The following is a 26148-nucleotide window of genomic DNA, read 5'->3' on the forward strand; positions in this document are numbered from 1 at the left end:
CTGGATGCTGTAAAATTTTCAGGGAATTATTGCATAAAAGGTGAACAATCAGCTGATTTGTCTTGACATACTAGCACAGGAGGCAAGCTTTTTGTATCACCTTGGTGCTCACAGAGCATCCTTCACTCTGCTGGCAGCCCCCCTCTCCAGATAAACCAGAGCTAAACAGAAAGGAGGAGTAGCCTTGAGTTGAAGCACCAGATGGCAGTTGAAGCACTTGTGGCACTTTGCTCCCCTCACTGGTTTGGCCATTCCAAGTGAGACATGGAGGAATCCCTTCAGTTTTCATCATGTGTTGGTAGACTTTGCTCAGCCAAACTTGCCAAAAACAACAAAGAGCCAGCAAAAACATCATCACTGAGGTGTCCTGGGCTTGGCAGTGTTGTGAGCCTGTGCTGGGGAGCCCAGTCAGTGTGCTGGTGAAGCAAACACCTTCTGGAGAAGCTGCCTGTCCTGGAGGCACAGCCACTTGTGCCAGGACTTGTGGCCCTGCTCCCTGTGTGTGACATCCCCCTGCTCCCACCTGGCTTCCTCTTGCTCACAGCTGTCATGAACAAATCTTTATATGATTGAAAATTCTGTACATTTTATTTTTCTACTGACACTCCTAATCCTGGTGGTGATTATCAGTAAATTCTGTAATTCTTGAGGTGAATGAATGTTGTGTGTTTCTTCTGCAGCATGACAAAGGGGCCTGGGTTGTACTTTTGCAAATGAGCTGCATTTCTGCTTTGCTTGGGGCCACCTGCACCAGCAATGTCCTGGTTCTGGTGGTAAATGTTGTCTCCACTGGGAGCTGGGCCTGCATCTGCAGCCAGGCCCCACAGTCTGAGGTGACATTTTGCTGCTGCTCAGTTGTTGGGGACAGGCTTAGCTGCTGTCCCTGTCCCTGAGGGGACATGCTGGGGCCCTGCAGTGCCTAGGCTTGGTGCCAACCTGCTCCCTGCCCCTGGGGCTGTTCCCACCCTGGGCCAGTGGCTGTGCTGGGCCCTGTGTTCAGTCCCTGCACATCCCTTGGGCTCTCCTGGGCATGCAGGTGCAGGACCCCACACCTCCCCTGCCTGGCTCTGTGTTTGTAAGAGGGTGGCAGCTGTGCCTGGTGGGCATTTCTAGAGGGCTGGTAACCACCCTGCTTTCAATGCTTCCCCAAACTCCTAGAGGAGTGTGCTCCAGGAACAAAACTGGCCTGAAAAATTCACATCCCAAGCCATCAGGGATCCAGGAGGTTTTATTGGCAGTAAAAGGTCAACACATTCTCTTGGTTTCCTCGTGTGAGGATGATGGGGGGTCTCAGGTCCTGTGAGAGGGTCTCGAGCCAGGCCATGTAGAGGGAGCTGGGGCAGCGTCCCTTCCTGCCGATGGGCGGGGTGCTGCAGCACAGCAAGGGGCATGAGGCAGGGGCACACAGCCCTGCCACAGCCCCTCTCTCACTCCACTGCAGTGATTCCCCTAGAAAGGGGCAGCACCACATCCTCCCACCCGACAGCACCCAGGCTGGAGACCTTGGTGTCTTGCAAGGCATTTTCCCTGTGGTGCAGCACTGTCTCACCACAGCATTAGGGTGTGTGTGTGGGATCTCCCCACACAGGGAGGGGGGAACATCCAGAGGGACCATTCCCATAGGGCAAGAAATGGGGTTTAGGGCATTACTGGCACCTACATGGCTATGAGTGCTGCATCTCGTGAGTAATCCAACAAAATCTCATTCAGCCTCACTTGTCGGAGTGACTGTGGAGCAAAGAGCATTGAGAAACACAAAATAATGGTTTCCAGAAAGACTGAATTTTGTCTAAAAAGCAGGAGACCCTTTGCAGGAGTCCCCCCAGCACTGGTGCTACCTTGGCTCTGTTTTTATCGACCTCCTCATCAGAGATCTTCCAGGGACAGCCCTGTCTCATCTCATTCACTGTGGCCTCATCTTTGAAGCCATCGTTCAGCCTGAAGGGAGCGATGAGTTCATCAAACCTCTTGATGCTGCAACACAGGCAGACAGTGCTGAGGAAGAGGGTCTGGGCAGGTTTGGGGGTGCTGGGGGGGCACAGAGAAGGGGAGGGGGGTGGTTACTGCTCTGGCCGGGGTTTCTGGTTGATGTCAGGGAGGATGTGGACCTCATGGAAGCCGAGGCGGAACTTGCTCAGCAGAGACACAATCCTAATGGAGGGAAAAGGACACATTTCCTCAAAGTTAGCAGGGAGTAGTAGCTCTGACAGGGACCTGCCACAGCAGAAAACCCTGCTGCTGGCCTCAGTTTGCACTTTGGGTTTTCCCACTCTGCAGCCTCACTGATTTCCAGAGAAATGAGTAAAGCAGCCAGGTCAGAGCTCACAGATCCCATTATGGCAAAGCTGTGAGGGCTCAGCAGGATGGGAAGCAGCTTGTGTCACCACCCATGGGACAGTGGTGGTGGCCAAGTTGCTAAGAGGTGCAGTGGCTGCCAGCACTTACGCCTTCCTCTCCTCGTCCATCCTGTTGATCTGCCCGCCGACAAACACGCGGATTTTGCACTTTCCCCACCGCTTCTTGCGCCCCAGGAGGTAGGGGATGAGCAGCGTGAGACCTGTCCCCAAAACACCCGTGGGAGATGCAGCCCAGGCTCACCAGTGTTTCCTTGATGCCAAAGGCCTGGCCTGGATTCCCTGGTCCCATTTAGCAGGGACTGAGCCCTCCTGGGCACCGTGGTGGAGGTGCTGGGCTCACATTATCTGGGCAGATGGAAGGTGAGGGTTACCTCCGTCATCAAAGAGCCAGTAAATGTCAATGGTCTTCTTGCCCTGCTGGCCCTGGAAGATGGTGCTTGCCTGCTGCTCACTGGCCAAGGCGGTGGGGTCCACTGCCAGGGCAAGAGGGTCCTGGTGTCAGCAAAGGGCACCACTGGCCACAGATTAAAGGCATCACTTCCTCCTGATCCCCATCAGTGCTTGGAACCCCCACCCTGCCTGCAAAATTATCCTCATTGCTGGGGATGCTCTGCATGGTCACAAGCCAAGACCAACCTACCTGTGCCTGGGGCAGCTTTGCTGCCAGTGCCGTTCTTGGGGTGCTCTGCTGCCTCAAACGTGGGGTTAACTGAGGAAGGAGGAGAAGAGCAAGGGCAGCACAGTAGTGCCTCACTGTGCCCATCCCCTTTGATCCCAGAACAGGAGTGGTATCCTGCCAGGACTGTGACCTTTGTCTGGGGACATGGTGCTGGCTGGCACATCCCACAGCTCCATGTCTCTGTGCCTCCCTGGCTGCCCAGAACCACTTACCATGTGCCTGCAGCACTCGGGAAACATTCAGCCCTTCCTTCATCCGCATCAAGCACACACCGTACTTGAAATCGAAAGCGTCGCTGGAAGGAGGGAGGACAAGGCAGTTAATGGGGGTGGCACTGTCAGCCCAGCTGGACCCTGGGCATGTGGCTGCAGCCCTCAGCGACCGCGGGGCCACCACCAGGTGCCAGTGTCCCCAAGGGGCAGAGGAGCCGGGGTGGCCGTACTGCAGGATGCCCACGTAGTCCTCCAGGCTCTGTGGAGATGCCGTCCGCCAGTCCCTCTTGTAGCCCAGCACTAAGATGTTAGGTCTCATCTTCCCAAGGCCAGCTGCCTATGGATAAATGTCCCTATGAGACCCCTCTGCAGGGACAGATGCACACAGGTGGTGTCAGCCCACTCCATGGGGGAGCAATACAAAGGGGGGTGCCTGGAGATGATGGAGGGGAGTCACAGCTCCCCCAGGCTGTGACAAAGATGAGGGACCCTGCTGCTGGAAGGCCAGTGGTGGCTGTACCTGGATGAGCATTTGGACACCACTTCTCAAATCCTCAGCCACCACATCCGTGTAGAAAGCTTTGATCTTCCTCTTCGTTAGCCACTTAGTGTGGCCGTCTGCCATCAGCCGGGACTCTGGCATCTTCTGCTTCCGTGGTCCCTGCAGGAATCAGGGGCAGGAGCTCAGGCAGCCCCTTCCAACTAGTGGTCTTGCCACCAAGGACTTCTAGCTCCTCTCTTCCCAAATCATTGGCAAAAGGTAACCACTGCACACATGGGAGGTTGCAATCACAGCCAAGAAAACTAGTGAATCCAGGGAGCTGACAGGCAGTGCACACAATCCCAATAGTCCTGTGGTGTAGGTGAGCTGGTTCTTACTGCACCCAATTGCTCTGGAGACTTCAGGGCTGCAGGACCCCCATGTCCTCTAAGCAACTACTTCATCCTTCCAAATCTTCCACAATTAATTGGCAAAGGGAAGCCACAAGCCCACAGGGACATCCTGATGCTTCACCAGTATTGCTTAACAACTCAGAGAGGCTTCCAGTTGACACGTCATCATCTAGCAGCACACAAGTGGGCACACCCTGTGAGCCCACCAGCATACAACTGGATTTCCCAGCCCAGCACCCACCAGTGGCCAGAGGTCCCAAGACAAGGAACCGACCAGCTTCTGCAGGTGACTCACAATCAGCACGTTGCCACAGAGCATCAGGCTGAGGTTCTTGGTGAAGGTCCCCACAAAATCCACCAGCGCCGGGCGGAAGTTGGGTGGGCCAGTCAGCACCAGGCACTGTGGTCTGCAGGCAGGGGAAAAGGAGTGAGGAATGACCCTTTGGAGACATCCAGCCTTTTTGGAATGAGACATGACTCTTCTCCCATGCTTGGCTAGTGGCAACTATAGGGAGCATCTTTAGAATGAGAAAACATTATGTGGCCTGAAGGTGCAGTATCACTCTTTGGTCTTTTTATATCAGATTAGACCAATGTGTCTGTGTCTGCCTGGTACAGGGAGGGGAGGGTTTGCCCAGTTTTCTACCTTACATGGCACGGACACGGGATTTTGGAGACAGAGCATTTTGCTGTAGCTCCTGGTTACTGAGGGTGGTAGTGAGGGTGTGGCCATGGGCACAAAGCCTCCCTGGGTTTACTGGAGGCAGGAGCTGGCTCTTCATCCCACTCCCTCAGTGCCCAGCACTGTGATGAGCTGCCCTTGCCTGTAGTTCTTGATGTGCTCATCCACTTCACTCAGCCCCACTGAGTAGTTGAGGGCCATGTTGTAGGAACTGGCTTGCATGGAGGAGCCCCAGTTGACATCTGCATGGGGAAGATGGATTAGCAACAGGGCCAGACACCTTCTGGGGCATCGTCAGTGCCAGGTTACCACACCCACCCGGCTTTTTATAGAGGACATATCCTAGGAGGAAGATGACAATGCCAAAGGCGATGAGGGCTGCCCACCAGGTCAGCAGGAACATGATCACCACTGAGACAGCCGCTCCAAAGAGCGCAGCCCACTTGCTGTAATACCGAAAGGAGGGTCGCCAGCCTGCACGCAAACACACAGAGCGGCCGCTGCCGGGACGCGGAGCCACGCGCAGCCGGCGCGCGGAGCACGGCCCGGCTGGCACAGCCCACCTGGGGAGTTGGTGATGGAGGCGTGGAAGCAGCTGAAGTTGATGAGGGCGTAGGAGCAGAGGAAGAAGTTGGAGATGATGGGGGCGATGGCATTGAGCTCAGCTGTGGGAGGAGGAGGACAGTGAGATGTCAGTGGTGGGGGCTGAGGCTCCCTGCTCAGGGTGCTGGGGCAGCCAGCACCTACCGATGAGGATAAAGCCAACGGCAATGACATAGGTGAGCATGTAGCCACGGATGGGCTCGCTGTTCCTCCCGTAGCCCTTCCCGAAGAAGCCGATGAGAGGATAGAGCTGGTCCTTGCAGAGACACTGCAAGGAGAGATGCAGTGGGGACAGCAGGCTTTGCCAGGGACATGGGCTGGCAGTGCCATGGTGGCTTCTGCATCCGTAAGAGCAAGGGCCAAACTGGATGCGTGCCCTGTGTTGACAGCAGCATCCTCCTTGCCCCAGGATGCAGAGCCCTGCACCAAGGAGCATCACCCACTGCTGAGCTCAGGAAGAGGAGCTGGGGTGTGCAGATACCACCCCCTCACCTGGAAGACTTTAGGGGCTGAGACAAGGCAGGCCAATGCCGAGGAGAGGGTAGCACCAAAGATCCCTGCTGTAATGAGGGGGCCAAATCCAGACACCATGCTCATGCTCTGCATGAAAACCAGGGGATCAGGAACCCCAGCATCCCTGGTGTACCAACCTCCACCCCAGCCCTGAGGGATTTCCAGCCCCGGGCCCCATCCTGCTGCATTTCTTTTAACATTATCCAGGCAGCAAAGTCCAGCCACTGGGCTTTTGGTGTCTTCCTGTTGAAACATGTCTGTTTCAAGAGCATGGGTGCCCTCCAGGATGGCAGGGGTGTGCCAGGCATGCAGCTGCCCTGGGAAAGCCATCCATTGCAGCCTGGAGCAGGAGCAGGGTGGGGTTGGTCGTGGCTCTGGGCAGTACCTGGTAGTAGTTGCTGAGCCCGTAGCGGCAGCTCCGCTGCTGGGTGCAGGCAGTGAAGTTCCAGCCCAAGCTGCAGGCCAGTCCCTCACAGCCCGGAGAGCCCACGGCCACGCTGTCATTCAGGCTGCCTGAGGCATCTCGGACCACACAGGCACCTGGGGGGACACAGGGCTACAGCAGGGCTGGCAACTCTCCACAGTTTCATGAAGCCCAGCCCCACTGCCTGTTGCCTGTGACAACTCCCATTCCCTGCCATGGGGCTGACCCACGATGGCTTTAAGCAATGCCTTGAGCTCCACTGCCCACCAGGATGACTCTGCCCCACGTGGGGATAGGAACAAGGTCTGGCACCTGTGCCACTCACACTGGGATATCAGTGCCAGTGTCCACAGCTTGCTCCTGGCTCCTACACATCCTCCCAGGCCACCCAATTTGGGTGGGGGCCAGCCCAGCTGCCTCACCCACTGCACCTGAGGACTGCTTACCAATGGTAGCAGAAAGCACCAGGTAGGACACAGTGGTCCAGAAGATGGCCATCAAGGTGCCCTTGGGGATAGCCACAGCAGGATCCTGCCCAAGGGAGTTGCAGTGATATGTAAGACAGCTTTCCAGCAACAGTGCTAATGCAAATAGTTTATTTATCGCTGCTCTACAAGAGGAATTTTAATTCACTGAGCATCTCCTGGCTGAATCCAAAGTTTCCAGGAGAAATACAACAAAGTCTAATGGTTGGATCAAAATGAAAGCCCCAGGGAAAATAGGGCTTGAGCCCTGAGAAACACAGTCTCAGGCAGCAACAGTCACAACCCACCTTCAGGTCACCTGAAATGTTGGCCCCAGCCAGGATGCCCGTTGCTGATGGGAAGAAAATGGAAAACAAGCCAAAGAAGGAGCCCTCAGGTCCACGCCAGTTGGGCACAAAATTCTGAGCAAAGATATCAGCTGGGGAGGAAGCAGAGAAGCATTTGGGGCCTCTCAGTTACTTTTTCCTGGCTAAAGCACCTCAGCACTGGCTGGGGGCATAGTGCTGATAGCAGGGACCCCATGGGAGGGGACACTGTGCTTTTAATGACATCTCTCAGCAAGGGACACTTTCCTGCAGCAAACATCTCCCCCCAATTGCAAAGAGCCAGGCTCCAGAGATGCACTTGGACCTGCTGAGTGCAACCCCAGCCTGTGGTGGACCCACCTCGGTAGCTGAAGAAGCCCTTTGCTTGTTTCTCAGCAGTGGCTGGGATCACTGTCCCCACCAGGTAGTTAATGAAGGAAACCAAGATGACCAGGAAGAACAGTATCTGTGCCTGCCAGACCAGAAAGAGCCAGCTGAAAGACTGAGCATTTGAGCACAGAAAGTGAAGAATGCATTAGGAAAAACCCATGCCTATTTTTGGGGAGCTACAGGTGTCCTCTGCTCCTCAGATGCCTAGTGGGCATCAGGGACAGCTCTTATAAACTCAGGAGAAAAATATGAGCAGGAGTGAGGGTTACCTTGGCCTCCCATTCCATGCCAGCCAGGGAGATGCCCAGCAGCACCGTCACAGTGATGACCCCAATGATTCGGATGTCATTGGTGGGGTCCACGATGAGGGAATTGTGCTCCTGGGGAAGAGGAACTATTCACAGCATGGAAATAACTCTCTTCTTGCCAAACTACTTTTTTTTTCCCTGTGAGTTGTAGTAGCCAATGGTCCAATGATAACACAAATATAGACAATCACTAGAGGTTGTGCAAGGAGAAGGTGGGGATAGAGGGGTAGGGGGGGCACTGGGACCCAGAGCTGCTTTCTTACCTGCAGCAGGTCCCGGACAGTTTCTGCAAAGCCCACGGTGTGCATGGCCACAGCCACGGCGTTTGCAAAGGCAAAGATCAGCCCGATGGAGCCGCCCAGCTCCGGCCCCAGGCTCCGTGAGATGAGGAAGTAGGTGCCTCCTGAGGCAGGGAACACCCCGTGGCATTGCTGCTTCCCTCATGGTTTTGGGGTTCCCCCACACCTCACAGCCCATGCCAGGAGTTCATATTCGTGGGGCAGCCCCAGGAAAAAGAAACCCCTGGAGTGGCTGAGAGAGAACACAGCTACCTGACTTCACTTTGCCATTGGTGGAAATGGCAGAGATGGACAAGCCGGTTATGGTGGTCACTGTCACAGACATGAGGATGATGACCCACGTCAGGGCTGTAGAGAAAGGGCATTGCTTCACTCCTGTATCCCCCAGCCTTCCCCAGGAGTCCCACCACCCCCAGGTGATGGGTGATGATGGGCTCAGTGCCACTGTCCAGCCCACGGTGAGCTGCAGCACGCACCGATTCCTGCCTGGGCGGTGATCCAGGGCAAGCGCAGGTACAGGATAACTCCCCAAATGTTCAGCATGCAGCGAATCTGGGGGGACAGAGGGGAACTGGCCACCAGGGCATTGACACCTGGGGATGGCCAAACCATGCCAGCCCTGCTGCTCCTCAGAGAAAACCACCCCACGAGGAGGGCAGGGAATTGCTCAAAGCACATGTGCTTGCAAAAACAGAGACATTGGGAAAAATGCAACAAGGTTAAAATGCTTACAGGGCAGGAGGATGGGTCACACTCACCATGACGCCCTTCACCCATCCAAAGCGGACAGGTTCTGGCACGGAGTCTCTGCCTGGCTCCCCTTCTGCCTCCTCCAGCCCGGCCTCCAGGCCGGCCTCTGGCAGGCCATTGCTCTGCTGCAGCTCAGGCACCGGCGTGCAAAGGCGGCCTGGGTCAGGCTGTGGGACGAGGGGAAGGCAAGTGAGGGTGGGCTTCAGGCAGCTGTCCCTGGAGACAGTGCTCTGGTTGAGCACACAGCTGGAAACAGCTGGATCCTCTGGCTTCTCCCAGGGCCTTCTTGGGGATGTGCAGTTGGCACAGCACCATTTATGGCAAGAGAGGCAGGAGGCGCAGTGACCCACCAGACAGATTGCAGGGACCAGCAGCACGGCCAGGGGCTGCCAGAGATGCTGTGGGTACAGCCAAGCCCCGTTACCTTGAGGATGGAGTGCAGGTCAGCCAGCGAGGGCCTGCCCTTCCTGGGGTCGCCCACCCCCTTGCTGTTGGCGTAGTGCTCGTAGGCTGGCACCACATCCACCGTGTTGTAGCCAAAGGTCCTGCTGCAGAGGGTGCTGCTGGACAGCTGGGTGGGCTGGGCACTGTCACAGCTGGAGCCCTCGGTGGGTGTGTAGGGACCCCGGCCCGCCTCCTCCGTGCCCAGGAGGGTGCTGATGGTGAAGCGGCCACTGCAGCGGGCGGGGGGCAGATCTGGGATGGGCAGCTCGGCCATGGCCCCTGCCCTGAGCTGGCCAGGAGGGGACAGGGTGGAGAGGGGCTTGCCGGCTTTATACCCCGCAAAACCAGAGCGAGGTGACCGGCACACACCCACCACTGATGCTAATAGAGGAAAGGAATCAGCTTGAACCACCCCAAGCTGGTCAGGGGGAAAAAATAGCTGGAAGGGATACCAAAACCACCATAATGGGCATCACTGCCTCCCAGCGCTCGATGGGGGCAGCGATAACGGATTTGAGATTAAGTCCCAAGGACAGATCAGCAGAGAAATGCAGCGCAGAGTTTGCCTCCGGCCCCAGCCCAGGAACATTCAGTTCCCACAGGGATTTATTATGGAAAAAGGGAGCAAGACTCCCACGCACGCTCACCCCTCTCTGGGATATTGCCCCAGACCTGTCGGATCTCGTAAATCATCTTGGCTGGTCTCCAAGATGCTGCCTGTGGCACTGAGCTGGGCCGGATGTGGGGAGGGGAACGGCACCTTTATCTCACAGTGAAACCAGGGGAAGGGGGGAGCATGACCAAGGGGTCTGAGGGATGCCCCTGCTGGGACTCACATTTCAGGGGGCTGGAGAAGCCAGGATGCACAGAGTAGTGTGAGTCTGTCTGTGCTTGTCCAGGGCTGGGAGCTGGCAGCTCTCAGTACCAGGCAGCAGAGATGCCCATGGTCCCACAGCCTCCTTTCCCTTCTGACCCAGGGCTCAGAATTGTCCCCAGTCCCATCCCTGAGTTAATAAACCACTTAAACCTTTGCCTCATTCACACAAAACACAAGCTGAAGCTGTATGGCCATAACCCCACAGCCACAGCAGGCGAGGACAGGGGGAGGGATGGGTGCTTGTTACACCCCTGCAGCCCCCGTCACATGTGCCAGGAAAGCAGTTACAGATAAGATCAGCAAAGACAGCAAACAAGGCCAGCAATAAAAGTTGAGGGCAGCCCATTGGAATTTCAGCTCCATGTGGCTTAGCAAGTTAATGGAAAATTGGGCCTGCCTGCCCTGCTGCCTCTGGCTGTCTTTACATTCACAGACAAATTCTGACCTGATTTTTGAGGACTTGCTCCAGCCCCCTGGTTTGTGCGAGGGCAGGCGGCCGTGATCACCCTGCACAGCTGCTTACCCGGGGAGCTGAGGGCAGGCAGCCTGGTGTGGATCCACACCCAGCCCTCCCAGCACTGCACAGCACCTCAGAGCCTGCACAGCAGGACAAGGAAAGAGCCTCACACAGTACCCTCCACAAAGTGGACACCAGCTTCCTCTCACAACAGACACACCAGCAGACTCACACCCAGCAGAACTGGCTTTATTTTAGAACCTCATTGTCTCATCAAAACCGCAGATTTGCCCAAAACACCACAGACCAGTCTCTGAGGTGGGGGGGGCTCTGTTAAACACAGCAGGGTCAGAGATGCTCCGGCAGAGGCTCCAGGGCGAAGAGCGAAGCGAGTGGTATGATGCAACCCTGGTGTAGTGAAATAGCCGGATTGTAGGAAGCGCTTGTCGTCGGCCTGATTCACAACACCAGCTGCAGCAACAATACCGAGCAGCGCTGGGAGCTGGGGCAGGGCGGGGAGCTCTGCACCGCCCTCCAGCCCCTCCACTCACAGCCAAGAGGTGCCAAGTTGTTTCTGCAGGGCTTTCCCTCATTTCCAGCCGATCCCCCACTTTGTTCTGGATGTTAAACGCATCAAATGAACCCAAAATCGAGTTAAGCAGAGAATGGTGCAGTGCATTAGAGAGCTTCTTTTAAAGACTGCCAAAGTGTTATATTCCAACAGGCTTTAATTGACCTGTTTCCATCCCTGTGGAAGAGGGAACCTACCGCCCTGAGTGACACAGGATCGATGCAGGGGCTCAGCACTGCCAACCCACCATGCAGAGCAGACTCAGTTTCTCAGCACCGCAGCAAAGGAGGCCTGGGAAGAGAAAAGAGATGGTTATTCAGCCAACTGCCAGTGACCTTTCCTAGTGGGAACACAGAACTCATTCCAGACACCATTTCCATCCTTCCAACTTCAAACCCAGAGAGAAAGAGAACAAAAATGCTGGTACAGGGACATGAACAGAGATAGTATTTGGGTGCTGTCCCACCCCAGGAACACAGAACTGGAATTAACAATATCCCCTTACTTCTTCCAGGCTGGAAGGAAAACATTTTGCTTCTTTGAGAAACTGGGGTGACAAGGGTTGGGAGAGTAGCAAAACCAAAGGAAGTTCATGGAATTCACTTTTTCTGAGCAAAATTCCTTCACCACTGCGAGGAACAAGGTCCAAGCAGTGTCTTAGATAAATGCAGTAGTAGTAGGAAATGGTGGTGAACAGAGAAGCCACCTCATTTAGCAGGTTTAATCCAGTCAGAGGGTCTAGAAAACATAACAAAAAAATCAGATTATTGAGTTGCAGAATCTGCATTCAGCATGGAAATCCAAGAAACGCCAGTGGAGTAGGAATGTAACCCATAGGCAATACCTTGACTATGACCAGCATACTCTGGGGTAATGGTGAAAATACTTAAATTGATTGTTATCTGGAAAAACTTCAGAGAGGCAGCTGAGAAGACAGGACCCACTGACACCAGCTTTCTGACAGTGTTTAGGACACCCTCGAGGCACATTTCAGCAGTGCCAGTTCCCACAGGAGCTGACTGTCTTCCCTTAGCTCAGGGTAGTTCTTACCAGGTTAACCCTGGGCAGGACTTCAACTAATTTTTCCCCTACTAGACAGGCAACATAGAGCAGAAGTTTACAGTGAGTATTTCTAGATTTCCCTGCAACTCCCCTGTAAATCCAGACCACATCACTCAGCCCTTGGTCCTTGGAGGAGGTGCAGCTTTAGGAGCTGCAGTGCTGGTATTGCAGCATGTGTGGATGTTTCAGAACCACCAAACTGTGGGACACAGACCTGGAGACTACCTGCCTCTGCTACATCCACACCAGAACAAGATTGTCCCACACACTCACAGCAAACACCTTTTCACTTTTCTCTCTGATCTCCTGCAGCAACACAAGCTTCAGCTGTATTTTACTCAAACCAATGAGTCACCCTTTGGTTCATCTCATCTACCTAGAGGATTTTTAATGCCAGGGATTAGTCTCACAGCAGGAAAAAGCAAATGGAATTATCCTAAACTTAATTTGGGCTTGCTTTGTGTATAAAGAGCAGAGCTCCACTGACTTAGAGAAGATTTGTCAGTTTTTACTCAGAATGAATTCAGCTCAGATGAACATCAAGCTGCACACTGAGCACTACTCCCTGTTCATGGTGACACCACCTTCAAACAGGCTACACCAAACACAAAAAACCCTTGCAGTTCATAAGGCATTTAGAAAAAGCTCAGCTTGTAAATTAGCAAAGTCAGAGCATGATGGTGCAAAACTTGAGGGAGCAGAAGCTGGTTATTCTCTCCAGCATGAGGTGGAGGGAAAACAGGGACATCTGGAAAATCATGGGGGTGCCTTATTCAGCAAAGCAGCAGTATGTGCATCAGCATCTACCTCAAAGCAGCAAAGCCCCTGAAGTCATGCAGAGGAGTCAGGTTTGCCAGAGCCAGGCTCAGGCACTGAGCTGGAACCTGCCACTCTGAGGAATGTGGGAAGATGGATGGGATATAACATCCACCACCTGCACAAACCTAAGAAGAAATCACAGGACAATCAACAAGTAATAAATTAACTCCAAATACCTGTGGCATTTTCTGTTACACCCACAATCTCTTGACTGAAATGGGGCTGTGGTCTTACCTTTTCAGGGTTAGTCTCAAGACTTGGACTCCCTGGAGTTTAATTCTCATCTGTCCATCACAGGATTATCTTGGATTTTGAAAGCATGAAATAATTCAGTTTCTGATTAGCTTAAAAAGTGAACAAAGGCTGGAGTCACAACCACTGGGCACAAAGAGAGCCAACTATATAGACATCAACTTTCCCTTTTACCAATACCCAAGAAAGCTGAGAAACACCAGAAAGCACCTGCTATAGCCTCCTTGAAGGGCAGATGGAGAAAGGGTAGTGTACTGCTTATAGAAGGTCCCCAGGTTCAACAGTGGACATCAGAACAAGCCAGTGAGGCAGCATGAAGCTCTCCTGAGCAGGAGATGGAGAGACAGGACAAGGTCCTGAAATGGCAGCAGGAGCTGAGCCCCAAAGGACTTCTGTCCCTGCATGAATGGCAGGTCAGGTAGAGGGAAGCACAGTGGGGAAGGTGGCCCTCACCCTTCCCAGACTCCAGAAAACATTGTCCCTCTCTTGCTGAGGTCACTGGTTGCCTGAGGACAGATGCAGACTTGCCAAACTCTCTGTATGGGAGGTGGTTTGATTCCAGGAGTAACTCAGGGACAGAGGCTGAGCACCAGCAAGGAAAGCACAGGAGCAGGATCAGCCTGCAGGACTGCACGTGGGGCAGCCCTGGCCCCACCACAACTGTCACAAACAGGGAAGGTGCCTGTTCTCTAGGGAATAGGATCAATTCTTACCTGATATATGCCAAGAAGCACTTCCACACAAATAAGAAAATTAACCAGAAAAGTTAATAGCCAATACAGCTTTCCACACTCACCTGTTGGCAGGTTTGTTAGGCAATTCTACCCCACTCTCACCCCCAAATAATTCTTTGGTAACTCACCAATTCCCCTTTACTTGCAAGGTGTTGTCCAGGTCTCTCTCAGCCTTCAGTGAGGACAATCCTGGCCATGCTACAGGAGCACTCTGTGCTGTACACAATCCCTAGCTCTATCCTCTGAGAATCCAGCAGCTGGTTTGCTAATGCTGAGACACATGGACTGGGGGGACTGGCAAGCCCTTTGCTTCCTGTCCAAAAGGTGGACAAACTTATGCTACAACATTTCTGGTGAAAAAAGGAATTAGGAAAATTGTCATCACGTCAGTCAGATTCTTTCTCCATCCCAGTAAATGAAGACATTGCAAAATGGAGATGAATTCTCTCCTATGGTAGCTATTAACATACAAAGGCTGAAATCAGCCCCTACATTTTATTGCCTGGTCTGCATTCCAAACTCCACATGTTCTCATATCCCAGTTACACAAGAGGGTGAGATAGCAGCAGGGAAGCAGCAAGAGTAACCACCAACATTCCTCCCATTATCTTTCAAAGATGGGAAGTTATATTAAAAATAAAAAGCTTCTACTATAAGATGCTCCTTAGGCTTTCATTCTTATTTAATTGTAACTCAAAACATTTAAAGGTAACCATTTTTAAAGCCCCTTGCTGTTGTAGGGCTCAGGTTTCCTGCTAAACCAACAGTACTATCCACCCACATCCAACACAGCCACATCTGGGCCTCTCTGGTTCAGCTTCCTTGACAGGGGCCTACTTGGAATGCAACTGACTAAAAACTCAGGTGTTGCTCACAAAAACCTCTCCTACCAAAAGATACCTGTTTCCAACCCAGCTGCTCCAGCAGAAGTTTCAGCAGAGCTGCAGGGCTGTGAGCAGCTGGAGGGGTGTGTGCAGCACACAGAGCTCAGCAGCACATGAGCCACACGAGACAAGGATGGACTGATGGCAGTGTGTCACGGGGTGGGTGGGGCATCAGACACATTCTCAACACTTAACATGCATTCAAAACCCCCTAAAGTTTCTCAGCTGTAAGCTCATTAACAAATTAATCAAAGTTTTCTTCTCCATTTCTTCTTCTGCTATAAAACTCCATACCTACTGCAGAGCTACCACTTCTTTTTCTGCATAGCCTATTAACTAATTAAGAATAAATTTCTAAACGTAAACCAATTGAAAAGAAAAGTAATAAAAAACATAAAAACACAAGAATCAGTGAAAATGAAAATGTCAAAAACAAATATCAAAACCAAAGAAATTTATTTCCGTCAACAAAAATACAGAATACAAAATGACACTGGTCCCATGGGCCCTCTGAACGTACTAAAGACAGGCACAGGCAAAGCTGCTCTAATTCATAAGGATCTCCATTTGCACCAGTCTTGCATTCGTGTCTCCTGATGTTCTGTATGGGATCATCCCAGCAAACATTATCAGTGCCCGAGCTTGAGACTGCAGTTGCTAAAAAACAGAAAAACAAAGTACAGTTGCTTTAGTATGAAAAAGAATACAATGATACAATACTCTCCAAACAAGCACATGTAATCTTTATTTCTCAGAGCTGCTCTCTGGAAAAGAAGTCTCTGCATTTTGAAGAAAATCCAATTATTCACTTTTCCAACCATTAAAAGCATGTCAAGTTATCTCTTTGATTAAAAAAATAATCCCATTTATTTGAAAATACCTAAGAAAAGACATTTTTAGCAATGTGGTTCATTACTGTACTGTAGCAATCTTGTAAATTCTGCATGAAGTGGGCTTTCCCAGAGCAACAGGATTCCTTTCCACCTTGCAAAACATAAAGCTGATCCTGTTGAAATGCAGCATTAATGTTCTCAAAGCAGAAGCACTAGAAACAAATCAGAGATGCCACACAGACCTGGAGATCTCCAGCATCACCTGCAACATCACAATCTCCTCAAAGGCTCTTCCTGCCCATAACACAATGAAAGCAGAGGCACCAAGCCCACTCAGACCTTTGTCTAAAGCAACCAAACCCCTTCTTGCACACCAGAAGGCCACGGAACAGCTGAAAGAATTCAGGAATAATTTATTTCATTTGTTAAAACTGTTATTAAAAGGAAAGTCATTCCAATAAGTGGTAGGAGTCAAGAGAATACAGAAAACCCAAATGTTTGTAGAAAGACTGTTTTGATTGCTAACAGGTGTTTCTTTTTAAGTATTAAGCATCTCAAAATTACTGTACTAGAAGATCCCAGTGTTCAAATCCTGCTTTCCCCTACAGGCTGCAGGGAAAGTCAAAGGTTTTTAGGTTGCTGTTGGCATGTAGATGGTAAAGCTGATAGCAGGAACTTACAAACTGAGAAGTGATTGAAGCTCATTCCACAGCTGGGAACTGTTATTAACACCATCTCTGATATCTCCTTGGCCAATTCCACCCCTTTTTCAGGGTGATATTAAACCAGCCTGTTATTCAACAGTCACAGAGAAGCTCTGGAGGCTGATAATGGAAAATCTGGGGGAGTCTTCCCTAGACTGATGTGATTGCTAACATCTCCCAGGACAGTTTCCTTCCCAAGTTATCAGCTACTACCAGTGGACTGGCAACTTGACAGGGTGGCCTGAAAATCACTCATTCTGTTCCAGTCAGTCTCCCAGCCTGCTCCCAAACATGTTACACAGTGAGGCCTTGTCATTACATCTGAGCTGCTGCTATTCAGTGGAGGTCAAAACAGGTGGTAGATGAAAAAAGAAAAAAAAACATGTCAAGGTATCTGACTTTGGGGTAAAGTATTAAGAGGCAAAAACTCTCACCATGACTAAGAAGGGCTGAGGAGTGGTATGAATTGCTGTTCTCTTTATAATAGCAACGATCCCAGAGCTGGCTTATTTTTAAAAATAAAAACAATACTTTGGGAAGAACAAACAGAGGTTTGCAGAGGTTAAGAGCGGCCTGGAGGTCTAGATGTTCTATTGGCTGTAATTACTTAATGAACATTACAGTTACTTGCAATTTTAAATAAGACCATAGATAATTTAAAAAAGAAATAATTCCATTCCATTCATGACCTAATTCTGCCAAGATAATGCCCTTGGGCAGCTCCAGAGAGTTCACCACCCCTGACTGGGGTGAGGAGCCTTTGGCATTGCTGTCATGCACTCACAGCATCTGGGTCAGGGCTGTCACTGCAGCCATGGCTTCCAGCACTGCAGGCTGGGCTCCCTGCAATCTCTGCCTGAAATCTGATAAAATGGATCAGGACAAGTGGGACAGGACTTTGTTCCCTCATTCCTAAAACTAATTAATTATATACGTAAAAGAAAAAATACTCAAAACACAGCTTGGGTGATTTCATTCTGAAATAAACACAATGCAGAAATGGCAGCTCTGACCCCAAACCTGATCTTTTCTAAGTAAAGTCTAGTCCACCTCCAAAGTGGGACAGGAGATGTTTGCCAGAGATCATTACTGGGTTCAGAGGGGGCTCCAGCAGCACTCCTCTCCATCCTGCCCGTGCTGCCAGGTCCATGCTGTTCCTGCCCAAGTCCCACCCACAGCAGCAGGATCCTGCTCAGGGTGGTTGGCAGAGCAGTGCTTGGCACCAGAGGACAAATTCAAGGGCTCTGATTTCCTCTCTGGGGGATGCTGTTCCCTGATACCTAGAATAAGCCTCAGTGTTACAAACAGCAACTATCTGTTCTTTTGATGAACAGAGGGATCAGAATCTGTCTGTTGTGATGGATCTAAAGAAAAGCCAGGGATTTCAGAGACCTATTCAAGGAAAGGTAATTTTTCACTTGCAGTGTCTACTGGGCAATGTGCCAAGACTGTTAAAGCTACTGAAAGGGTCTGATTTCCCATAAATTTGCTTCCCCAGAGAATATGGAAAAGCTGCCCATCTCCCAGGGAAGTTCAGGAGACAAATTCTTGCCTGCACAGCCTGCTGAAGCTCATGTCTGCCATCTCTGTCCAGGTGAATGAGATTTTGCTGAAGAAACACCTCTCTTCTCACATCTGTAATCTCCTCATTTCTTCACACCACTAAAATTGCCTGAGGTGCCTCCCAACTGAAACAATCTAAATTCCCTGCTCCTGAAGTCTTGGAAGAAATTCTTCAGGGTAAGAAAAAAGGGCAACACATGCTAAAGCCATTCTTACCCTACCTTCCATGTGCCCATGCCTGGTATTTTTTTGCACATGCAAATCTTTAGGCAGATGGGAGGTACAGGGTGGTAGGTTTTTTCTCTTGCTAATCCTACATTAGCAGATTTATGCTCCCTTGTGACACTCCAGTCACATAGCTGTTCTCTTATCCCCTCCCTGACAGCAGAGGCAGTGGACACTTGTTCCTCTGATGGCAAAGCAGAATTTGTACTGCACACAGCAGCCAGAAATCTGTGACTCAGAAACTCTGTGCTCCCAGCATCACTGATACCCTGCTGCCATGAGACCCCATCACAAGGCCTGGAGCTTGATTAGCAAAACTTGAAACCTGAAATAAAGAAAACTGTCAAGGGTTTATAGCAAGTTACATCATCAGTTCATCTCCACAGCTGTAATGAGAGTGCAGAGCAGATTTATGAATTGTTGTTCACCCTAAGAACATTGTGGATATGATACAATATTATGGTGGCCTCCTTCCACACAAACCTCTGCCAGCAAAGCTGCTAATCCCATCCCCAGTCAGCCCATGGTATTCATCCTGAGCTGACATCTGACAGCATTCCACCCCTATGGAGATGTTAAATCCATCTACATGAGGCATAAAACTGAAATCACAAAATCAAAACAAACAGCTCACTTGGAAAGCAAGGAGCTAAGGCACTCTGCTCAGTGCCAACCTTGTGAAGACAAACAGCAGGTAGCAGATTGTGTTAGCCTGGGACTTCTTCACACATGCAGAGTTAAAGGTGGGAGAAGCCCAAGCAGTGTGCACCCTTCTCCAGTGCTGCTGATCTGCAGTACAAGCCCCCTGTGAGGCAGGATCCCATAGCTCTCACAGGCTGTGCCCCAAAGACAAAAGCTGTACCAGTACCTGAGCCTTTTATTTTTCTGTGTAATTTAAAAATGCCACTAAGATTTTTACCAGTATTACAATTTACAGATCAAAGGCACTGCTGCAGCTGACTAAAGCCCAGAATAAAGCTGGCTATGGACCAAGTTGGTTTTTCACTCTCAAAAGGAGTTGATATTTACTTTCTAATCTGTTAAGACAGGATGAATAGTTTGGACTTGGTTTCAAGTGCCTGCAGCAGCTTTAATTTATTAAGAATACAACCAAATCTGACTGGAATTAAGGTGTGAACCCTTCTGCTGAACCCCACACACTGGTAGGTGAGTGCTCACAAATCTGGCTGTGCCATTTAAATGCCACCTATCCTGCAGGTTGCTGGAGATGGAGGCTCCCATCAGTGCCTTGGGGAAATGACTCTGCACCAGCTCAAGCAGTGAAGTCAAACCCACTCTTGTCATGCATTTCAACAGCAGGCAGACCAAGCACTGCTGCAAGCTGCCCACTCCCTGCAGGGGCAGGTTCAGAACAATGCTGGAGTTCACCAAGGGGATGTGCTCGAGCATCTTGGTGTTTCATCCAAGAACACCTGGAAAATGCTGGCCAGCATCACTACAGAAGCAAACTGAGGAGCAGAGTCAAGTAAAGCCTTTCCACCAGAAATGGGCACTTACTCAAATGAAAGGAGTGGCAATCAGGTGCTTAAAAAGCAACAGCCCAGTTGTAATGCAGCAACATCAACCATCCTACAGACACTGCAGTGTTCTCATTGGCTTTACTACCTAAGATTCCACTAAGAAGCAAAGTGAACACTTGCTTTCTCTTGCTAGGAGGTGAATATAGATGTAATGGCTCCATTAACTCAATGTTATAGACTCAGAATGGCTTAGGCTGAAAGGGTCCTTAATGATCATCCAGTTCCAACCTTTCTTTATACAAAGCTGAAGGCATCAGGGACCAGCCTTGAGACTAAGCAACTGCACAAGCTCAGTAGACCAAGACTCCAAGTAACTGAGCAAGCCAAAACCAAGACCATGAGAGATTCACAGTTACTTGAAGCCAAATCTCTTGAAAGAAGCAGAACAGATATAGGAAAACTCATCAGAAAGTGAGGATTATATTCTTACCGAATCTCTGTCTTCCATTACCCGCTGGGGTCTGGCAGGAGTGGTTGGGCTCGTGCCTTTCATCCTCTTGTACTTGGTGAATAAAATATTCATGGTTGCAAGCAGGACCTCAGATAAATTGTGTTTGATCTACACAAAGGAGGGGGGGGAAAAAAGACACTGCAGCAAAAGCAGGTTGACAGAACCATGAGCCTTACTATACAGACCCCTGTAACAGTCAGTTACCCCTGCTATGACTGTACCATCCAGCAGAAACACTACCCAGAACTTTGAGACAGACATACCCAATGGCTGCACCTTCATGTTTGATAGCAGCAGGTTAGATAAAACCCAAAGCACCCAAATACACACCACAACTGCCTAAAAAAGAAGTGTCGACCTGCAGATAAAACAGTTCAAGAGCACTAACAGCTTTCCACTATGCTTCATTTGCTATTACACAAATCCATTAATTCCTGTAATTTAGAGGGAAGGAAATGAACACTCTGCAAATGCTTAGTGACCATTAAGAGCACAGAAGAACTAGGTCATCAGCAAGTTAAAAGTTTTCAATATTTTGAATTCTTGAATGAAACTTCAGTAAGTTCAGGCTCGTATCTGCAGTAACCTTCTTAAAAATGGAGAAAGGATTTCTGGGTAGGGAATTCCAGTGCTCAAAAGAGCAGCATTAAGAAGAAGAAGTAGCAAGCCAAGAGTCTACTTGTATGAAATCAAAACAATCTCATCCTTTTTCCCTTCTAAAGAATAAGAATGTTGAGATGACAAGGTTTTAAGATCCCTTTAACAAAGCAGAAGGCTTTGGGAAGCCAAACCCAGGCCATTACTCACCTCATCGCTGAAATTCCGGAAGGCAGCGACTCTCTCCTTGACACAATCCTGGCTAAGAGGCACGAGCTTCAGGCGTTCAATAATCTTCAAAAAGAACAGCAGGGATCAGGACAGATAATCAGCATTCTATATACCATACACTAATAAAGTGTGGTTTTGAACTGTTAATGAAATGCTTCTGTTTCCATTCAAGAAAATGAATTTCATTGTCATTTACTGGTTTATCTCCTCATTTTGTTGAGCAACAGGAATATTTAGTTCAATGTCTATAAAATAGCTCCAGGAAGATCATGCTGTTTATCAAGCTATAGGGAGGAAACACCTTTTTAAATTCCTATAACATTGCAGTCCCTTCTAACTCATTAAATACAATTTTTAGTGATGTTATTTGAGACATTCTGGGCTTTCAAGGGCATTAGGAAGGCTGCACTTCAAACAGAACTCTTGAAACTTACATCAAAGGCCCTGTCAACGTGACCAGCGTGATATTCATCAAAAAATGTGATTAAGTCTAGCAGAAGGTAGAACGTGGAGTCAATGGATTTCTTTGCACTTATCCCCTGCGCTTTGTACCTGAAAGAAATTGTGTTACAATTTTATTGTGCAAAATGGCAACCATTTATAAGTGTGTGCTTGCAGTTCTTGGAAGCAGAGACATCGAACTCAAGGACAGAGGGCATTTAGCAAAGCACAGCTTTCATTTCCTTAACCAGGAGGCACAATTTTCACAGGTTGTGGCTTTTAAAAAACCCTGTTAATCACTTCCAGTTTTGCATCAAATCCAACATTTGTTTCCTTTAAAATGTTTACATTTCCCACATTCATGGGGAAACAGTGCCAGGCAGCAGAGACCTGCAAGGCAAGCTCTGTCGCAGCATGTTTAACACCCTGTTTTACAGCAGACAATCCTCCAGCACAACTGCCTGCTTCAGGCAAGAAGTTAAGACTTAAAAGATGGATTAAGAGCTGCTGCACTCTCAGGAGCTACACTGGCTATGGGATGAACTGGAGGGCTGCCTGCTCTCACTCCTAACTGCATGAAGGCTCAAAGAAGCTGTTTCTGCAAGAGTGGTGCTGCAGATGAAGAAACCATGCAGCCTCTTGTTGCATCCCTACAGCACTGTCACCTGGACAGTACACAAGGAACAGCCCTGTCTTACATTTCAATGGCAAGAAAATGTGTTGTCAGAACTGCTCTGGCTTTGCAATCACCCAGGTTTGCAGCTGTGAAGTGGCATTATTGCACTGTAGTATTTAGTGCTTTCAGCCAGATTAAAGCATGTAGCAAACCAAAAAAGCCCATTACAGCTTTTGCTGAAGCTTTAACTCAAGCCATGGATTTAATTCTCTTTAATGTCTGCCACCAAATCAGTCTCTCACTAATACAGCACCAATTTTCACTTGATCCCAGCCTGCCTAAATGAAGGAAAGGCTGACTAGAAGGAGTTACTGACAAATGCCACTTGTCAAAAGAAGAAAGGCAAAGACCTCTGATGGAAATCAATACATTTCTGTATTTTTCTTCCCAATTCAAAGTGCCAGCAAATTGGCTTGGTTTAGTTTTATTCTCTCTGCAGCTCAATGGTTGATAAAAACCAGTAAGGCATTTCTCATAGGTATCCCCATTTTGCTCTAGTAAAATACAGGAATTGTCTCTGACAGTCACTGTTACAAGAGGCACCAAAAGGTGACGATTTAAATTGTGGACATATTTTGTAACTACAGCTTTTCAGAATCAGGTTAGTCCTAACTTCTAGCTGCTAATGAATCTTGAGTACTGATGTCTCCCAAGCACATACCCTAATTAGTACACAGACATGGCAGTGGACATTCCTTTCAGTTGCTTCCTTTCTTTTCTGGACACCACACAGTATTTGGATAATATAACAGGCTGTGGAAATGAGGTCCACTGCTTGCATTAGCCATACACAGTTCATCTTAAATAATCCCTTTTTAGCTTTCATTAAAGCAGCAGTTTTCAGATATGTAGTGAACTACTGTTACAACTCAGAATTACTGGGTTCAAACTACTTCAAACAAGTGAATTGTATGCAAGGACTTAGTGACTGTTGCAATATTTTGCTTTAAGAATAATATAAAACATACAATTTATGTTTTTTATTGCTCCTAACAGACTGTGTCCAGCTGGCAATCCTGATTCACCTAGCAAGAATTCCTGATTCTTGCTAAATTCACCTGACCTGCCCTGAAGATTTCTGGTTTCAGTACTGCAAGCCATCACAAGCAGGACAGGGTAAATTCTGACCTCTTCTTCGTCTTTCTAAATAAACAATGCCAGGAACTAACATCCTCAGCAGTGGCAGTCCCAGCCCTGCCCTTACCTGAGTCTTACCTCTCAGCAATGGAATGGGCCATGTTCTTCAGCCGCTCCTTGTTTGACTGGGGAGTGCTGATCTGGGGAACAATTGGACTGAGGAGCTTGTTCATCAGTTCTAAAACTTTGTCAGGGTTCTGTTGGCATTAAAGTTACACAAATAGAAGGAGCATGATGGAACATGGTGCCTTGATCTCATTGAAAAAGCAGAAAAGTCTCAGGCAGCAGTACCCACTGCTGCCCAGAACCACTTCCCTCCCATAAAGAGTCAAATCATGTCCCCTACAAACCACATAGTGCTGCTGGGTCACAAGGAAAAGCACTTCCCCCTAGTTTTTCTCTAAAACAGTGGTTATGATGGTATCCACTTCTATTTCAAAGGGAAACAAGAGTACTCAGTATAAAGACCAACTATTTCAGCCTTCAGTTCAACATCTATGAAATTGGAAGAGTACACTACAGGTAGATAACTGCACTAGACAAAATTTCATCATGTGTGGGGGACTCTCTTCAAAAGAGCATATTGGCCAGGAGCCACAATGTCCTAAATCAGAATCCCTGGAGCACAATCCATCTGGATTTGCTAACTGAAACATCTCTTCATGCAGCCTATGGCTCTGTTCTTACAGCAGCAGAAATGAGCTGAATAAAGGCAATTCAACCTCCAAGATTAAATTTAACCTCCTAATCACAGGCAGAATGTTTGGAAGGGAAGAAGGTGAACCAAGTACATACTTAAGGCAGCACACAAGACATACCTTTGCAAGGTCATAGAGTTTTGCAGCTTCTTCAAACAATCCTTTATTCTCTGCTGCAGAAGCCACTTTGTTAATAATGGATTTTGTGTCACTTGTAAACTTGTCTATCACTCCAGGCTAAAGAAGTGAGACAAAAATGAAAAGAGAAAAGAGGAATCAGAAGGCTCAAACACTCCAGAATAGTCTGTCAATCAATGAATATTTTATAAGTTGCCTTATGATTGGAATGGCCTGTACATTTCCATGGGAATGTACAAAAGTGAGACATTAAAAATAGAATGAGCTCTTGCAAGAGGTACTCTGTCCTAAATGGATTCAGCACTGAGACATGCTTGGTTTCTAATCCAATCAAAATGACCCAGATAAAATAACTCAGTTTGAGCTGTTAAGTGCTGATGACACAGAGAAGAAAACACAAGACTTCAGCATTTGGCATTCCAGTGGCTTCAGGGATGCAGTTTGTTTACACTGGCATGATAGGTTGCAATTGAAATCTCACACAGATAAATAAAAGGGCAACAAGAATTTTAAAACAAATAATAAACACGTAGAATAAAAGAGATGAAGGAGTCAAGAATATCTGGAAATTACTGTAGTTGAGGATGAAAAAATATGACAATATAATTCAGAAGAATTTATTTTAAACTTAAAATTGTTGGTTTCACACCAAAGAAAGTGTAAAACAAAATAATTGTAAAGATTATCATGTTACCTTGCTCTCTTGTATGCAGTCTCACTACTTTTGAAATGACAAAATAAAGACATCTACAAGAAATTTCTGTCAGAAATAACTTCCCCCCCTACTTTTGACAGCAGTTATAAGCCCTAATCTTAAAATAAGATGTAAATTATTCTGCAGTCTGCTTTACACAGAAATCTTCCAAAGCTGTCACAGCAAACAGAAAAACTTCATTGATGATCTAAAATTTTCATAATTTGCATGCAACTCTCCTGTTTCCATGTAAAACCTTAAGGTTTTCTCTATTTTCTGACTGTGTAATCTTACATTTTACTATTAGGAAACTGATTTTACAAAGGAAGCAAGATCTGTCACATATAAAAATGGCTGAACATTGATCCAATACATATTCTCATTTATATGAAGGTCAGAGCAGCTGTGGCTATACTAGTGGTCTGTTAGCCCACAAGTCTCTCTTTAAATTGCAAGGATTTTTCAAGGATTGCAGTACATTTCTTTGTGAGGTGAATGAGGATGTCATAAATCATTTGCACATGCAGACCTCAGTTAATAGAACACTCTCACACACCCACTTAAACTAAACTCCATTTCCTACTGGGAAGACAAAATTCTGACCTCACTAAAGTTACCTGATGCCATTTGCTTCCTCAGTTACACCAGCTGTCTAGAGGAACATAGTTTGCCCTGCAGTTCCTGACCTGCCTTTTATTAGAGCAGGTCACAGATTATTCTGTAAAAGGATCTGATACTGGGAGAATTTGTATTCAAACACAGTAATAAATTAGCTAGTGAAAAACAAAGAGAAGCAAAATAGCCTCATGACTATTTTGGAAATCATACACAGGTTGTACTTTTAATGTAAAATTTAACTTGTGAACTCACCTTCCTACTACCATCCTTTTCCAGCTTTCCAAGAATCATATCAAACTATATCCACATAGATGTAAAGTAAGAAAAAAAAGGAAACAAAAATAGAGATATTAATTGCACATATTTCATAACTTATTTATTAAGTACAAAAACACAGTCACGGAATGAAAAACAGTGACCAATGTAAAAAGTATTTGTAACTAAATAAAAAAGGCAAAAAGACATGATTTAAGTGTCTTAAACATAAGACCACTGCATTAATACTTTTTATCATCTGGGTCTGCATCAGGCAGAAAGAATAAGCAACTCTAAGACTGTCCTGATAAAGATTTTAATGAAGAAATGAATGTCAGTTTCACT

At 48.3% G+C, this 26148-nt stretch overlaps 2 protein-coding genes across 4 annotated transcripts in view; both read right to left on the reverse strand.

Annotated features, from left to right (window-relative positions):
• Positions 1–1210: 1210 nt before the first annotated feature.
• SLC12A3 (solute carrier family 12 member 3) lies at positions 1211–10056 on the reverse strand. Its single transcript, XM_079316515.1, has 26 exons — positions 9326–10056; positions 8910–9068; positions 8628–8703; positions 8404–8499; positions 8116–8255; positions 7814–7924; positions 7515–7626; positions 7137–7267; positions 6811–6895; positions 6326–6480; positions 5920–6027; positions 5572–5695; positions 5388–5489; positions 5143–5298; positions 4967–5066; positions 4438–4549; positions 3769–3909; positions 3479–3585; positions 3249–3331; positions 2998–3066; positions 2729–2830; positions 2446–2557; positions 2065–2151; positions 1839–1974; positions 1661–1728; positions 1211–1370 (listed from the first exon to the last, which is right to left on the reverse strand). Exons 1-26 carry the CDS (start codon positions 9617–9619, stop codon positions 1229–1231), a joined length of 3108 nt encoding a protein of 1035 aa, XP_079172641.1. The 5' UTR covers positions 9620–10056; the 3' UTR covers positions 1211–1228.
• Positions 10057–14784: 4728 nt separating this feature from the next.
• The window catches only part of NUP93 (nucleoporin 93), a 78003-nt gene continuing 66639 nt past the window's right edge, over positions 14785–26148 (reverse strand). For 2 of the 3 annotated variants that reach the window (XM_079315778.1, XM_079315777.1), the window contains exons 16-22: positions 25801–25845; positions 24219–24335; positions 23479–23597; positions 21581–21698; positions 21126–21209; positions 20298–20426; positions 15440–15658 (exon numbers count right to left, since the gene is read on the reverse strand). In XM_079315778.1, the coding sequence (XP_079171904.1) occupies positions 15548–15658; positions 20298–20426; positions 21126–21209; positions 21581–21698; positions 23479–23597; positions 24219–24335; positions 25801–25845 (723 nt within the window). In that variant the 3' untranslated portion in view covers positions 15440–15547. Of the gene's footprint in view, positions 15659–20297; positions 20427–21125; positions 21210–21580; positions 21699–23478; positions 23598–24218; positions 24336–25800; positions 25846–26148 lie in introns of all 3 variants that reach the window. The other variant, XM_079315776.1, reaches the window with a different exon arrangement.

This window comes from Erithacus rubecula, assembly GCF_903797595.1.
Source record: "Erithacus rubecula genome assembly, chromosome: 12".
NCBI classification, from domain to species: domain Eukaryota; kingdom Metazoa; phylum Chordata; class Aves; order Passeriformes; family Muscicapidae; genus Erithacus; species Erithacus rubecula.